This window comes from Neovison vison, chromosome 3 (assembly GCF_020171115.1).
Source record: "Neovison vison isolate M4711 chromosome 3, ASM_NN_V1, whole genome shotgun sequence".
NCBI lineage: Eukaryota > Metazoa > Chordata > Mammalia > Carnivora > Mustelidae > Neogale > Neogale vison.
Genome location: NC_058093.1, coordinates 199012089 through 199028683, shown reverse-complemented (window position 1 = coordinate 199028683; position 16595 = coordinate 199012089). Strand labels below are relative to the sequence as shown.

General features: G+C 56.1%; 1 protein-coding gene across 1 annotated transcript in view; it reads right to left on the bottom strand.

Annotated features, from left to right (window-relative positions):
• AACS (acetoacetyl-CoA synthetase) overlaps nucleotides 1–16595 on the bottom strand; it is a 54044-nt gene that overhangs the window by 11648 nt on the left and 25801 nt on the right. The window contains exons 9-13 of the mRNA XM_044243537.1: nucleotides 11882–11962; nucleotides 8333–8457; nucleotides 3092–3156; nucleotides 2824–2946; nucleotides 44–157 (exon numbers count right to left, since the gene is read on the bottom strand). Coding sequence (XP_044099472.1) covers nucleotides 44–157; nucleotides 2824–2946; nucleotides 3092–3156; nucleotides 8333–8457; nucleotides 11882–11962 — 508 coding nt within the window. The remainder of the gene's footprint in view (nucleotides 1–43; nucleotides 158–2823; nucleotides 2947–3091; nucleotides 3157–8332; nucleotides 8458–11881; nucleotides 11963–16595) is intronic.

Sequence of the window (16595 nt, the reverse complement as noted above, 5' to 3'; positions counted from 1 at the left end):
CACGCCCAGAAACAGAAAGAAAGGCAGTTAGCGAAGCCATCACCTTCCTCGTTCCAGGCTTCCACGGCCATCCCCAGGTTCCGGGCCTGAATCTCCCCTCTATAGACAGGAACAGAAAAATTCTGGCCCATGAAGCAGGAGATGATGTCGGTGCCCCCTGCAAACAAAGGGAAAGGAGAGGCAGAATTCAGAAGACTGAGATGAACAGCTTTGTTTTTTACTGGTGAACACCAAGGGAGGAAGACCCCGGAGGTATTTCTACTCTTTCTCCCGTAGATACAAATGCACGGATGGTTAGCGCTTCTTTGCAGGGAGAAATGAGGGAGGTGATTTAGAAATTTCAGCAAAACGCCTGTGTCCGGATGATTCATGTTTTGACCAAGTCTTCCTGCTGGACGACAGACAAAACACATGATCTCTCATGGTCACAGTGAAATTCGAGACTTGGGCTCACGGGACATGAAGGCTTCACCCATGAGCCCAACCTCACCGGCACCGCGTGGGCAGATGCATCACATACGGAGGCCCTCTGCGGCGGCCGGAGGAGCCGCACCCCAGGGGTCCGTGCAGGCCTGTCTCACAGAAGACAGAACGCATCGGGCGGGAAGCATGCTGGGGTGCCAGGAAGGCCTGGGATGCTCTTGGGTGACCTTGGGACGCCTGCGGCGCCAAGAGCACTGGATCAGCCAGTAGGCCACCTCCCAAAGCTTCTGCACCGCAGCGCTCTGGGCAGGTAATGCCCTCTGAGAGGCTGAGGAGTGGATGTGAGCCTCCCTGCCACCTGGCTGGAGACCCTCCCCACACACGATCATCTCACACACGTGGGGCACCGCATACACCCGCCTCCTGCCTTTCCCCCAGAGCATCTCGAAGAGTGTTTTGTGTCAGGAAAGGAGAGCTGCTATGTTCTAAGACTTCATGGCATTCACAGTGACACACAGGCGGCAAACATTTATACATGTCACCTGTCACGAGGAGAGTGACCCCGCTAGAGAAGTGGCCTGAGCCCACTCGGTGGGCAGCAGTCGCATGGACAGGCCCCCTGGAGTCACACTGTACAATCCGTCCCTTTTAAGGCAGGCAAACTGAGGCCCAGAGGGGGAAGGGATGTCACAAGGCCACTTGCAGATGCTGGCCGGACCCTTGCCTGCCCTGCTCGCCTAAACAGCTCAAGTCCCCTAGCCTCTGGCCACGGGTCCCACAGGAAAGCAGAGGCCTGTCAGGGCAGCTTCGGGCTTCAAGAAAATCACACAGTAGCTTTTAAAGACGTGTTCTCGGGGGCATCTGGGTGGCTCAGTTGTTGAGCCTCTGCCTTTGGCTCAGGTCATGATCTCAGGGTCCTAGGATTGAGCCCCGCATCAGGCTCCCTGCTCAGCGAGGAGCCTGCTTCCCCCTCTCCCACTCCCCCTGCTTGTGTTCCCTCTCTCGCTGTCTGTGACTCTCTCTATCAAATGAAATAAAATCTTTTTTAAAACAAATAAATAAAGATATGCTTTCAGAAATATAAATTAAATTCCTCTCAAGATTTTGATGAGCTAAGATAGAATTAGCTACAAGTCACGCTGTTAAGGGGGAAATACGGACCAGCGTGAATCCTAAGTTAAATGAGTCTCACCCCATCCAGACACACTCTCCCACCTACATACGGACACCCGAGGGGAAACGAGCACAGGCTTCTGTGGGGGAAGGAGGAAACCACTCGGGGTGGACACCACTGTTTCTTTTTTGGATTCTGAAGATTTTGCAACACGCACAAGTTGTCTTCATACAATTTCACGTTAGGAAAAAGTGAAGAGAAAAAAAGTCACTTGAAATCCCAACACCCATGCGCACGTGCACACACACACACACACACACACACACACACACACACACACGGGTGTACACACCCCACCACATATTCCTTCTGTCGATCTACAAAAATGACCACACGTATCTCTGCAATCTGCTTCTCTCACTGAACGTATCACAACCCTCTTTCGGTATCAATGAATACGTTTCCATCTACATAAGAATATTCACCATATCCCTCCTAACAGCTGCAAAAATTCAGGATGCACCATACATTATTCAATGAGTTCCCTTCTACCCGGCACATAGGTAACTTCCGGCTTTTAACGAGCATAAACGGCGTTGCAACAATTGTTCTCACACCTGGCCAATCCTTATTACTTACAGATTCTGTATTTGCAAATGCTCCTGCTCACGGACACTGATGACCTCAGAAGCAACACTCAGGGTGCTCTCACGGTCATCGGAGAACACGAGCCAAGCAGTGGAAATCTCCAGACGCCCCACACGCACGTCCGCAGCCACAGGGCCACAAGGCAGTGCCCTGCTCTGGCTTCGGCTCTTGCGACAGAGAAGACTGGGAGAGAGCACGGGCGGGGGAAGGGGGTGCAAGGGGCTCTGGCTCAGGACCCAGCTGCACTGCACCTGTTGGGGGGGCTGCTCCAACAAGTCCATTAACACTCCTAAACCTCGTTTTCTCTTCCATAAGATAAAGACAACAGAATCTACCAGAAAAGGGTTGTTTCCAGAATATAAGATCATAATTTATGCGAGATATGTGTGTGTGTGTGTGTGTGTGTGTGTGTGTGCCCCTTCCCCAATGGTTCCGTAGTCACTAACTCAGCAACTTCCTAGAACTTAACTATCGTGAACAAGAAGAACCAAACGTGCACAGAGGTGCGCCCTGCTGTTTACCCGGGACAAATTCAAGGCAGCGGACCTGTCCAAGGCCATGCATGCTTACGGGGGGCCAGCCTGGTCGTGCCCCACCTCCCCTGCTTCCTCCCGGACCCCCCACGGCGCAAGCCCTACCTGAGATGGAGCCCAGGAGGACGCTGCTCTTAATGCACTTGTAGACGTAGTCATAGCTCTCGGCCTTCAGAGGGGAGCCAGTGGACAGGATCGTGTGAAGCGTCTGGAGACTGTGGGTTTCCACTAGGGGGAAGAACCACAGAGAGATTAAAACGAGAACCGACAGCCCTGTTCTGGCTCGCGTGCAGGTAACAGGTAAGAGGGCGGCTCTGGACTCCTTGGCTGGCAGGACAGGGAGGAGGCCAGGCGTCCTGAGGGCCACACTGACCTGGCTTCAGCTGTTTCTCTTCAAGGACGGCCAGCCACTTGGCACCCGTTCCGAGGATGGTGATGCTAAGGGCACAGGAGGGAAAGAAAACTGAAACTTTCAAGGCTCTTGCACATTCCAGGCTCCAGAGCTTTTTAAAATTAGTGACTTGCTTCTGGCAAGTTTGCAAAATCCAAGACACATATTTTTCTGGGCTGAATTAATACCTAGTGTTCAGTAAACACCTGTGTTGACTGCGGGTTCAGCAGGGACAGGCCAGTGCACTGACTCCCAACACACTTGGAGCCCGGCCCCCTGAGCACACGGCTCCGTGTGACAGACAGCGACTTGTCCACCAGCCCACACTCTTCCCAACTGCAGGGTGTTTGCCCTTTAGGGACCAAAGGAAGCCAGAAAACCGAGACCCCTCAAGTCCCAGCCCCACGTGAGCCCCTTCCACCGAGGTGCAGAGGGCGGCAGGACCTTCTGTGGGAGCAGGGCCCATGCTGGGCGTTCGGGACCCACCCCTGTTCTTAAGTGACTTAAATGACTTCTTAAATGATGCAGCTCCTCTCGTTTCGAATGTTCAGAGTCTACGGTCCTTTGCTCCACGTCTGCACTCAGAGAACAACGCCACGTGGAGAAGAAGTCGCTGCGTTTCCAGGGGCAAGCACTCCTGATGGCTCCAGCAGCCAGGCGGCCCTGGACCAGCAGACCAGCTTCGTAACTAAATGGTGCCCTCCCTCTCAGGCCCAAAGGAGGCTGCAAACATCAAAGTCCCTTGGCATCCCTCTGGGCAGCCAAAACATTATCCCCCCACCCCTGGGTGGGAAACAGCCACATGCTGTCCAGCACCAGGGCAGCTGGGCTGGGAGGAGCCCTCGAGCCTGCTGTCCTTTGTCCCTCCCAGCCCCCCTCTTCACCACCAGCACCTGGCCACCAGGAAGCCCCCCACCGAGACCTCAGGCACCTCCCGGATTGCTGGGCCCTAGAGGTGGCTGCTTCAGGAGGGGAGGCCGTGGGGGGCCATGTACACAACCTTCCCATGTCCCCCGTGGTTACTGCATTAACTCGGGCAGGATGATTCCCAAACTCAAGACCACCTCTGAGCACTAAGGTGTCACCCTTCAGGAACGGCTACATTTTCACAGAAGACCAGGCACGCCTGCAGCCTCTGATGGCAGAGCCATGGCCACCCACGGCGCGAGGATCTCCGACCCCAGCCACACCAAAGCAACATGGCCCTTGCTGCTCATCCCCTTGGTCCCACCACCACCACCGAAATCAACGGCTCTCTGTGGTTCTTCCCATATCCCTGTAAACCCTGACCTTGGCAATGCACAGAGACTCCAACCAGGTGCTGGACCTGGGTCACAGGCCTGCATGTCTCAAGAATGGGAAGGTCGAGGGACCTGGGTGGCTCAGTGGGTTAAAGCCTCTGCCTTCAGCTCAGGTCATGATCCCAGGGTCCTGGGATCGAGCCCCGCATCAGGCTCTCTGCTCAATGGGGAGCCTGCTTCCTCCTCTCTCTCTGCCTGCCTCTCTGCCTACTTGTGATCTCTCTCTCTCTCTCTCTCTCTCTCTGTGTCAAATAAAAAAAAAAAAAAAAGAACGGGAAGGTCTCCCCCACCGACTCCAGGACTTGCAGGAGCCACGTAAAACCACAATGAGCCCGCAAAGCACGGGAGCTTGGTGTGGGTGCTCAGCGCTGTGTATTTTTAGGGATAACGGCTGGGGATCTGCAAAAAGCACCAGGCGGCTTCCCAGATGGACAGGAGCCGCCCGCCATGCCCCACGGGCGGCTCATAGAAAGCCCCTCCGAGGCCGCCCACCCGGTGCCTGGGTAACTCCATCTGCCTAAGACCCACCAGCCTCCCACTGCCCTCTTCCCCCGCCCCCCACAACACATTCTCCACTCAGGAGCAAGACTTTGCCTTCACAAACACGAACCCGGGCTGTGTTGCTCCAAACGTTTCAGGGGTGTCGCGTTTCGTGCAGAAAAGCCCCCACCGTCCAAGTCGGCCCGAGAGTCCCCGAGGGACCAGCCTCCACCCCCAGCCCCCAGCCGGCCCCACATCCACTCTTCACTTCCACAGCACAGGGGTCTCCTTCCCTCGCACACCTATCCCAGCCCCAACTTAGGGCCCGGGCACTCACCATCCCTCTGTCTGGAGCGTGTTTTGCATCCCCTCCCCAGGCCTGAGGTTTAGGCCCCAAGTGCCCTTGCCTCAGGGGGAATCCCGGACCTCAGGGCACCAACAGCACTTCTTTCTCTCTCCTCCTTCCCCCATTCGCGTGCAGCCCCACAAGGGCAGGGACAAGTCACCTCCACCACTGCACTGCTGTGCACGCCTCAGAGCCCAGGAGGGCACGTGGCGCGGAGCAGACGGGGTGTGGACATGACCCTGGCGGACAGCTGTCCAGCAAGTCCACTCTGCCACGTGAGCCGGCCAGGGTTGCCCCCAGGGCCTCTCCCACCCAGAGACAGGTGACACGGGGGAACTCAGATGGCTGGCCTGGGTACAAGCAAAGCCTGGACAAAAGACCCCAGAACTCTGGCCCCAACTCTAACCCAAATATTCCCCAAGCCAGACTCCCGGAGCCCAGAAAAACACCCCAAACGACAAAGAAAATTCATCTTTTAAAAGAACCTCATTGGGGCACCTGGGTAGCTCAGTCAGTTGGGTGTCTGCCTTCGGGTCAGGTCATGACCCCAGGGTCTTGGGATGGAGCCCCCCATCGGGCTCCCAGCTCAGTGAGGAGCCTGCTCCCTCTCCTCCCCACTCATATCCTCTCTCGTGGTTTCTCTCTCTCCCAAATAAATAAATAAAATCTTAAAAAAAAAAAAAAGAAAAGAACTTTGCGTCTACAAAATAAATATTCTGTTATCAGACATGTTAGTAAGTCTCTGGGCCAACACATTAAAATCATCCAAGATTTCAGGGCACCTGGGTGGCTCAGTGGGTTAAGCCGCTGCCTTCGGCTCAGGTCATGATCTCAGGGTCCTGGGATCGAGTCCCGAATCGGGCTCTCTGCTCAGCAGGGGGCCTGCTTCCCTCTCTCTCTCTCTCTCTGCCTGCCTCTCCACCTACTTCTGATTTCTCTCTGTCAAATAAATAAATAAAATCTTTAAAAAAAAAAAATCATCCAAGATTTCATTCCTACATTAGCCCGGGTTATTTAAAAAACCCAGGAGCCCTGAAATGGCCCACAAGGACCCTGCTGTCCAGCTTGGGAGAGCCGCTCCTCCTGCCACCGACATGTAGGATTTTATGTGACCATATGTAACTTGGTTTTAATTTTCAGTGGGGGGGCGCGCACAAGTGAAGGTCAGATGAAGGTCTCCCGCCACACCTGACCTGCTCCCCTCCATGGCCATTGGCAGTCAGAGCGGGGGTTCAAGGCCCACAGTCCTCCCAAGCACCCCACCCCCGGCTCCCATCTGAATGCAGACCTGCACCAACCTCCAGGAACGGAGCAGGGACCCTCCGGGCCAGGTCCAGAGGGGCCCTCCAATGGCCAAGGCCACGTCTCCAGCAGCATCTGGGGCATGAGCCAGCAGAGCTGCTGGAAGGCAGATGCCTAGGACATGCCCACTACATCGGCCCAGACCACACACCTGTGACTGCTCCGACACACATACACGCTCATTCACACACGCTCATGCACCCATCGCCACATGCACCCACAACCACACCTTGCTCACACGTATTCACACACACACTTTGATGTACTTGCACACAGCTCTGCACACACTCACCCACACAGGCAGACACATATACTCTTGCCCACACATGCACACACTCTGCACACCTGTGTACACACACAGACACATACACAAATGTATGCGTGCGCGAGCACACACATACACACACACACACATACACACAGAGCTGGGTTGTCCTGGGGCCCTTCATCCTTTAAATTCATTAGCACTGGGCCCCAATAATGCACATTATCTATCCATGTTCCTGTTACATGCACACACACACACACTCAGACACACACACACACACCCCAGAAAGCATCTCCACCTGGAGCCCAGCTCCCGGGTATTAAGGGTAAAGCTCTTAAAGTCATCTAAGTTCCCAGAGATTCGATTAACCTTTTGCTGGAAACAGTCTCATTAGGAAATAACCTTCCTTGCCAATATTATGAGCCAAATGTCAGAATTTAAATATTACCCAGGCCGCGCAAAGTTATATTTGAAATATTAATGACCATGAATTTAAAAACATTAGTGGCTTCTTCTGTCTCCCCACCGTGAACAGACTCAAACTGAGAGTAAGGCGCGCGTTTCCGAGCACGGGGGCTTCCAGGCTCCCGGAGCACTGCGGCTTCGTGCTGGTGCTCCTGGAACCACCATCATTAGGCCAATGGTGACCACGGGCCGCCAGGGGGCAGATGCTTCCACTGGTTCTGATGATTCGTCCACAGAGAGAGCATTCCCAGAATTGTCCCCTGACACTGTCCCCAGTGATGATGAGGAGGGGAACCGGCAGAGGGAGGGAGGGCCCGGCCTCCTTCCCCACGCTCTGCCCCAGCTCCCCAGGATCCCAGCTTGTCACCAACCGAGAAACTAGCCATCAGCAGGATGGCCGGGAGGCACAGAGGCCCTCCTGCAGCATCTGTAGGAGCATTTTGGAGCAACCTTGTGCCGGGTCCAAGGAGATTCCAGGGGACAGCTGACAAAGGCAGGACTGTCCTAGTGCCACGGGTCTCGGAAGGCCAGCAGTGGGAAGCCCAGACCCTGGGAATGCCCCAGTGCTGGGCTCTGCCCCTGCCCTTCACAGGCATATCCACACCATCCCCGAACAGCCTGTTTTACCCCCACCCCACCCTGGAGCTGGGGGAGCCCAGCATGAGGAAGAACCCTCGCTGGCCCTGGCTCCCTTTCTCCTGGACTCTTCCAGCAGCTCTTAGGTTCCAGAGTTACAGACACAAGATCACATTCCCTCTCCTGATTCCCCAGTTTCAAACTCACTCCTGGCCCTGGGGGTGGCCCCCTTACCCTTGGTCGGTCCCCGTCAGGGCTACCTGCCCCTTCCTGCCCTCCTTGGCAACTTCAATCCCCCTCGCCCTCCCACACCCTCCCACGCCCTCTCCCACCCTCCTTCACCCTCCCACACCCTCCCTCACCCTCCCACGCCCTCCCGCGTCCTCTGTGCCCACCGAGAGGCCAAGCACTCCCAAGACGGCACCAGTGCTACGGCAGTCAATGGCAGTGTGGCTCTCTGGCGAGCATGGTATCCTGGCACCTACCCTATCCTGTCAACCAGGTCCCAGAGCACGTTGGGCGTGGGCACCAGCGGGGAGCCGTCGTACAAGACCACAGCCGCCCCTGTGGCAAGAGCCGACACCATCCAGTTCCACATCATCCAGCCGACCTGGGACAGACAGAAGGAACACGATGTCAACCAAGCGCCAGGCCAGGTGCCTCACCTCTGCCCCTCAGCGTCTCACGTCCCGACACCGAGCCAGTGGTCCGCAAGGACCCCCCACCCTGATGCACAACGCTTGCCCCAGCAGCTCCACGCCTAGAGTGCCTCGTACGGACCCACACACACACACACACACACACGCTAAGACGGGTCAAAGGGTGTTTCCCGCAGCCTCGCTGGGGACAACGGGAGCCAAAGAGCCAGGAGATGTGGTCCCGCCGCCACGGAAGGGGTCCCACACATGCACACGTGCTGTGGAACACCACAGGCCAAACCTGTGAGGCCACATCAGACGTTTGGAACAGCACGTGGCAAGCTTTCAGAAGCCAGACCACCGCGGCCGTCCACAGGAATGCGGCCCGCAGTGACGGGGACCAGTCTCTGAGACGAGCTTCCGTGTCCAACAAGCCAGTGTGGGGGCTGCAGCGTACCCACACCCACAGCCGGAGCCCCGGGCAGGCCTCCACAGGGGCCATGGGCAACACGTAGACCACATGTGTGAGCAAGACCCACACAGGTGCCCCTGCCCCGGGAGGACACTGATAGCTCACCACACACACACGTGTGCCATGAGAAATGTTTCCCGTACACAAGTAAGGCCTCCTTTGTTGTTGTTATTTAAGAAAAATTTTAGGGCAGAAAGAACTGGCCACAGCATTCCCATCCATGCAGGGGAACTTGTGGGCGTTTCCAGAGCTGAACCAACACAGCGAGGGAGCCAGGAGCCAGAGGAAAGCTCCAGCAGGAGTCTCCGCCAGGGAGGCCAGGAGGCCCGCCCTCCTCTCCTGTGCCCGTGCGCAGATCCCACAGCAGGGACTGGGGGCCACAGAAGGTACCCCAAGCGGCCCTCCGGTACAGCCCGGCTGAGAACCCCCAGACAAGGGCACTTAAGAGACAACCAGCATAGAGCCTCAGCGAGCAGGCCACCGACGGCCTGGGGGACAGGCCCAAGAACCCAGCAGGCCCCTGGGAAGCTGCCTGTCCTTCCCCTCAATGACACCAGCACTGGGGGCACCCCAAATCTCAAGTTTAACCCACTAAGCCACCCTCCGTGCTTAGTTTTTGTTTTTTTAAAGATTTTATTTATTTATCTGACAGACAGATCACAAGTAGGCAGAGAGGCAGGCAGAGAGAGAGAGGAGGAAGCAGGCTTCCTATTGAGCATCGTGCTTAGTTTTTAAGGAAGCGGAATGTTGGAGGTGAGGTTGATGGCCAGGGCCTTGGCTGTGCCCTTGGGCATGGAGCCTGGAACTCCACTCATTCCCGGGAGAGGGAGTCCGAGGGCACCCCAGGTATGTGGCTGTGCGCGGGCTGCCTCATCGCTCGGCGTGTCTAACTGAAAATCAAGGGCTTGGGCCCAGTGATTGGGGTCTCCCTCAGGTGCAGGGATGTAACCCGGATCCTCCTGCCCCTCCCCACAGGCAGGCCAGTGGTGCTGGGCACTGCCAGGCTCTGAGGCCCTTTTCACACGGAAAGCCCATCAGCACTGATGGAGCGTCTTTTGAGGTGTGGGGAGACCTGGCAGGTGTGACGTTATCAAGCTCAGCTGCCTCCCTGGGACTCATGGTTTAAAACGCCAGGGTTTTACATGGAGGGCAAGGACGTCATAAGAGCTCAGATCTGGTGTGGTTGTCCTAGAGGCATTTCACTTTTCCTGAAGCATCCTGCCCAGGAGGGATGGGCAGGTAGCTTTTACAGTGGGGCATGCTGGTGGCCACAGCTGTGGCTGGCAGTGGCTGCGGGGGTCCCCGTGGCCCGAGCCAGGCCTATGCTGTGTCTCTTACTGACTGACTTTAACAGCTTCCTCAAATAGTGAGTTGGCCGGGCCACTGTGCTGCTCGGGCTGCCCCCACTGGTTTCTTTTGTTAAGAATAATTCCTTAGTGGGGCGCGTGGGTGGCTCAGTGGGTTAAAGTCTCTGCCTTCGGCTCAGGTCGTGGTCTCAGGGTCCTGGGATGGAGCCCCGCATCTGGCTCTCTGCTCAGCAGGGAGCCTGCTTCCCCTCTCTCTCTGCCTGCCTCTCTGCCTACTTGTGATCTCTGTCTGTCGAATAAATAAATAAAATCTTTAAAAAAAAACAAAAAAACTCAGCACGGAATTGTCATCCAAGGAACAGAGCTAACTCACTCTGAAACCTCTTGATGTTTCCAGTTGGAAAAGGCCAACTTCAAGTTTTCGTCTGTTAGGATAAAACACTGTTTCCTTTAACTTGTCTGAAGTGTTCATCACACAGAGTTCACAAGGACAGGAGTGTCCCCAGCTGCTCGAACCTGACCTTTGGTTTAATGATGCGTATCGCACATGAAACCAGGAGAATGTGCTAGAGGCAGGCCCCCATCACCCCCACGTCCCAGGGACGTCTGACCCGGACAACACTGGCTTACGCTGTACTGTCTCCTTGCCCTTGGCTCCTGGGCCCCCCCTCCTTGCTCAGTGAAAGCCACAGTCTTTCCAGGGTTCTAGTGAAACACCTCAGAGAGAAGGGAGGTGGCTCGGCAGACCAGTCAGGTACCTAGGCTCAGCCACCAGGTAGCCCGGCAAGGCTTTGGGGCAGAACAGAACTCCTTCTATGAGGAGGGTGACCGGGAGATGTTTTAAGTTGAGCTTCCAACGCTTGATTTCAGCTCAGGTCGTGATCTCAGGTTGTAGGATCGAGCCCAACACGAGGCTCTCTGCTCAGTGGGGAGTCTGTTTGTCCCTCTCCCTCTGCCCCTCCCCTTTCGCATGCTCTTCCTCACGCTCGCTCTCTCTCTCTCTAAAAGAAACACAATTAAGTCTGGGCAGGGGGCGGTCTCCCAGGCACGGACTTGGTGTGAGGGCAGCCGGAGCTGCATGCCCATGCCTATGGCAGGGACAGGGGGCCCCCCAGGCCGGTCCTGTAATGGGGAGCAGCCCTGGTCCCCAGGATAGGCTCAGGCCCAACCTGGCCTCCACACCTGGACCCCCGGCTGTCACAGTAATTGGGAGCGCCATCTGTATACATTTCCTATTTCCACTCCAACAAACTGCTACAAACTTAGTAGCCTAAAACACCACAAATTCATTGCGTGAGCGTTCTGGATGTAGAAGTCCATAATCAAGGTGTCGGCAGGACTGCGCTCCTTCCAGAAGCTCCTTGTCTTTCCCAACTTCAAAAAGTCACTCACATCCTCTGGCTCATGACCCCGCCCCACTCTGACCCTCACCCCATCTCCGTCTCCGACGCTGACCGCCCCCCGCCTTCCTCATCCAAGGACCCATATGCTCCCGTCGGGCCCACCCAGCTAATGCAAGGGAACGACCCCTCACCAAACCCCTGACCGAGTCGCACAGGCCCTAAAGGGACCAAAGCTCAGTCTCCTGGCTCCTGGCACCCCCCAAAGCCCGCTTACCGTGGTGTAATACAGCAAGATGTCGCTGCTGCCCATGTTGCCGTGAAGGACGTGCTCCTTCAGGTGCTGGATAAGGGTGCCCTGGGGAGAGGCAGAAGAGCAGCATGAGCAAACATGGCCCAGACGCAAAGCCCCGGGGGAGAAGTCAGCCTCCCTTTCCTTCCCTGGAGGAAGCCAACTACTGACCACGCTGGAGTGGATGAGCAGGACTCCCGGGGTGCCCTGCGCCGTAACCCGAGTGTCCACGAGCACCCGGGAAGCGGCCTCCGACCGGCTCCAGCCAGCCTCGAGCTCCAGCTACCACAGACACCTGGAACAGTGTGAGACCCTAACCCCAGGCAGAGGGGAGCGGGGAGGCAAAGTCATGGCCGGGGCAGAAGGACAGGAGCACAGCACGCGGACCCTGCAGCGCAGGGACGGGACAGCCCAGGGGAGACGCGGCTGCCACGCCTCCACGGGCTCTGCAAGCCTTGCAGCACGATATCCTGCTTTCAGCCCAAACGTCTGGTTAGACCCCAACCCCCAGCACCATCCACTGTTTCTCTACAGCAGGTGTGCACACGCCCAGTGCTCCAGAGCAGACAACACGACAAGGCCCCTACCTGCCCCCAATTCTCTAGCCGCCGTGCACCCACCTCCTGTGTGTTTCCATGTAAACTCCTGGCCTCTCAGCATGGATTTATTTATGCTGGTTTCTTTACCTGCACACGTGGCCTGCACTTTGCTTTCTCCGCACACCACACCTCGGAGCTCTCTATCCGGCCCTGAGAGCGCCCTCGTGTTTTATTTTCAGCTCTGTAATACTTCACCGCCCACACCCCTCCTGCCCAACTTGTCCCGTCTGCAGCTCCCAGCAGGGAGGGTGCACCCCACCTCCGAGCACTGTGTGGAGGGTACAGCAAGGGGCCCCACGCCAGCCACTTAGCATCCCCTGGCCTTGGTGCTCCCATCTGTGTGTGGATCTCATGCAGGATCCCGAGGCTACACGAGGCACTGCCCCTCACAGGCCCCTGCACGGGGCCAGCCGCCACACTTCCACAGATGGGAGCACCTGGCTGGTGGCAACAGGTCCCCTTGTTTGGGGCCTATCAGGGCTGAAGCAAAGGCCCACGTATCACAAGCAGCCTTTATAACCGATTCTCTCTGTACCCAAGAGAAATGAAAACAAGCCAGCAAGGCTTGAAAGGCAGAGGATTCCTTTGAAAGCTCAGTGGAAACAACTCTACCCAGCGAAGTCTCCCACTCAAGAGCCAGAGCTCCTACTCCAGAGCACGTCCAGGACAGAGGCCACCACCAGGCCCGCGAGGAGCAGCAGGGACCACAGCCACTTGGGGGCCGGGCAGACAGAGGCTTCGGGGGGTAGCAGGACCTTTCTGAAGGTCCCCAAGGCCACATGCAGACGCCAGGTCTCTGGTGGTTTTATGGAGCATGCATCAGAGGGGTCGGGAACAGCTCCCCCGCCTGAGCGGGTCACACACTTTGGTGCAAAGTCACCCAACACATCACTCTGCCTCGGAGTGCGGGGGGGCAGGGGCACCTGCTTGGGGACAATCACTTCAGGAACTACTTGAGTGAACATGAAATATCCACACGCCACATCCACCGACAGGGCCAGGGGCTCCGTGACGACAGGAGCCCGCGGCAAAGCCCCCTCCCGGATTCTTACTTAAAATCGTCATTCAGCTTAGACCTGTTTCTTCATCGGTGCGGTCTGCTTTGAGCCCGGCCTATTTATAACCCTACATCTGTTCGCCTGTGCCTTCTCCTCCTCCTTTCAGGCGGCACAAAACAAGCCAGGCTTGGCTTCTCTCTCAAGAGTCTCTGAATGAACCGTAATTCACAGCAGTAGTTTTGCTCTTAATTTTTAAGTATTTATGGCTGAGTCTAAGGGGAAGGAAGTATGAGCAATGTGACTTTGTGCATCTCAAGCAAAAGGAGGAATTCAATTTCACAGAAAGAAAAGGGAAGCTGCATTCTGAGACCTGAGACCTCTTGTCGACTCGGAAAACACAAGCCTGCAAACGAGGAACAGCAGCCCCAGTAAAGCCGGGGGCCGGCCCACCGTCCCTGGGCTGTGGCCCTCTGTCTCGCCGTCTCCAAGGTTCCTGTCGAGGGAACTCTTGAACAGAACAGGCAAGATGCTTAGTCACTTCTCTGGAGAGGCAAGAGCCCAGGGAAGACAGAATAAATATGATTTTTCCTGACTTTTCTATACTCCAAATATACCAGGCATGATGATTTTATGAGCAAGCCACATTATATCTAATACATTTTTATGTTCCTTGCCTAAAAAAGTGACATTCGCTCTGCAAAAAGCACTAAAAATAAAAGTGTAGTTAGACATTTCAGTTTTTTCCTAAAATGTCTGTTGTTTTGCCACACATACCCCACCCTTGTCTACAAGGTTTCTAAAAACGCTCCTCTCTATAGCTCGTTAACAGGCTTGTGACCGGGCGGACCAGAGCTCCCCTCTCTGGGGAAAATGTGATTCCAGCCACCATAGCAAAGACCTCTTGGATTCTGAACATACCCAACGTGATTTCATAAAACAGGGTGGTTTGAACAAGGTCAACTCACTCCTGCAAAAGGGCAACTCGCCGCGGCCTGGCCAGTGTTACTGTCAGAAATAAAGGCTTCGCCCCCGACATCGCCCTCCCTCCTGCCCTGTGGCCTCCCGAGAAGTCACCCACCGGCTCCTGGCGTGTCTAGCAGCTCTGTGTCACCTGGGATCCAGAGCCAGGTAATAAGGGAACCGCACTCACTCACTCCTCCCCCATTCTGATGGAAGTGCTCTGGGAAAAGCTGTGTAAGGCTTTAAAATGATTCAAATGTAAATGTCCCCTTTTTATGGGAGGGATTCAGACTGCTTCTAGGCAGAGGGAACATCTGTAAAAGCTAACTCAACTAGAATAAAAGAAACATCGTATTTGATTTTCAATGCCACCATCAACTCCAGCAGTAGCCAGAAAGCCGTCTGGGAACAGCTTTCTCCTCTCGGATAATCCCCTTCTTCTGAGCAGGAAAGAAGGCTATGACCAAGTGTGACCCAGGCCTGCGGGGTTTTCTCCTCCCTCCAGGCTAAGCTATCTGAGGGAGAAGTGGGAAAGCGGGTCTGGAGAGAGCTGCAGAGCCGCCAGGCCAGAAGCCCGGGACATTTGGAAGGAGTGCCGGGGCGCAGAACCCGGGGAGGGGGTTGGCTCCCGAGGCCAGTCCAGGAGACGTCTGAGCTCCAGGCGGGGACTGTGCCCGAGTCAGAAAGAAGCTTCCCCGTCAAGGCCAGGAGCGGTGTAGACAACAGGAGGCGGCCAAAAGTACCAAACGCATCAGGAATGGTACCTCCAAAGAGTGACCTGTTTAGAAGCCGAGGACGCAGCAGCGCCTCCTGAATGACGTATGGAGAAAGACACATCACGGCTTCCAGGAGTTGACGCCCAGACCTAAGCAGTGGGAAGCACCTGCCGCGGCAAGACCAGCCGCGGCAAGACCAGCAGCTGCACCCCTGGGACGCAGGTGTCCTGACGGGGGAAGGCAGGCTGAGGGCCGCTCCGGAGCACGGGACCCAGGGGGAGCGGAGCACGCGGACGGGGCCACACATCACATGACAGCATCCCACGGATGCCTGCCTTCCTGAACACAGCGACCCGATGAGGGCTCTGTGCTGGAGCGTGCTTGCGGCCGGGAGACGCGTGCTCAAGGACTCAGGGTGAACGGCTGGACTCTGCAACTCAGGCTCAGGGTCGGGGGCGGCCAAAAGCAAAAGTGTGTGTGTGTGTGTGTGTGTGTGTGTGTGTGTGTGTGTGCGTGTGTCCACACGCGCGGGGGGGGTATCTCTGTGTGTCCATGTGTGGGTGTGTCTTTATCTGTGTGTGTGTGTGTGCCTGTGTGCCCATATATATGTGTCTGTGCATCTGTGTCTGTGCATACGTCTGTGTGTGCACCTGTGTGTGTAACTGTATGTGTGCCTGTGTATGTCTATGTGTGCCTGTATGCCTGTGTCAGTGTGTCTGTGTCCATGTGTGCCTGTGTGTCCGCTGTGTATCCGTGTGTGTCTGTATGTGTCTGTATGTGTGTCTGTGTATCTATGTCTCCGTCTGTATGTGTCTCTGTCTGTGTGTGTCGTGTGTGTATGCTCGCACACAGAGACAGCGACCACACAGGAAGCAGCTTTCAGACAGCACTAGGAGCAGAGGCCGAGCACACGGAGGCTGGCGGAGTCCAGCAGCTGCACCGTGAGCCCACCAAGTTCTTTCTGCAGCTTCCCTAAAGGCTCGCGGCTATTTCAAGCATAAAAGGTTCACTTCACTGAGCGACAGGGACAGAATCTCAGGCTTAGTAGCGAAGCATTATTTCAGGGGCCTCTGTAAAGCCGGCCTCCTGATGAAATACGCAGGGAAACAAGGACTGCGTGCTGTGGGCTGAACTGGGGGTCCCTGAAGTTGTACGCTGAGCCCGAGGCCCAGGACCTCAGAATGTGGCCTCGTTAAAAGAGGTGACAAAGTCAAGGAGCCCAGAAGGGGGGTCCTAATCTAATCTGACTGATGTCCTTACGGGAAGAGGGAATTGGGACAAAACGCGCGAGACCAAGCATGTGCATGGAGGGAAGACGAGGTGAGGGCACGGGGAGAAGGCGGCCGTCCACAAGCCAAGGCACGAGCCCTCAGCAGAACCCAACCCTGGCCTCGCCAGCCTCAGACTTCCAGCCCAGTAACCATGA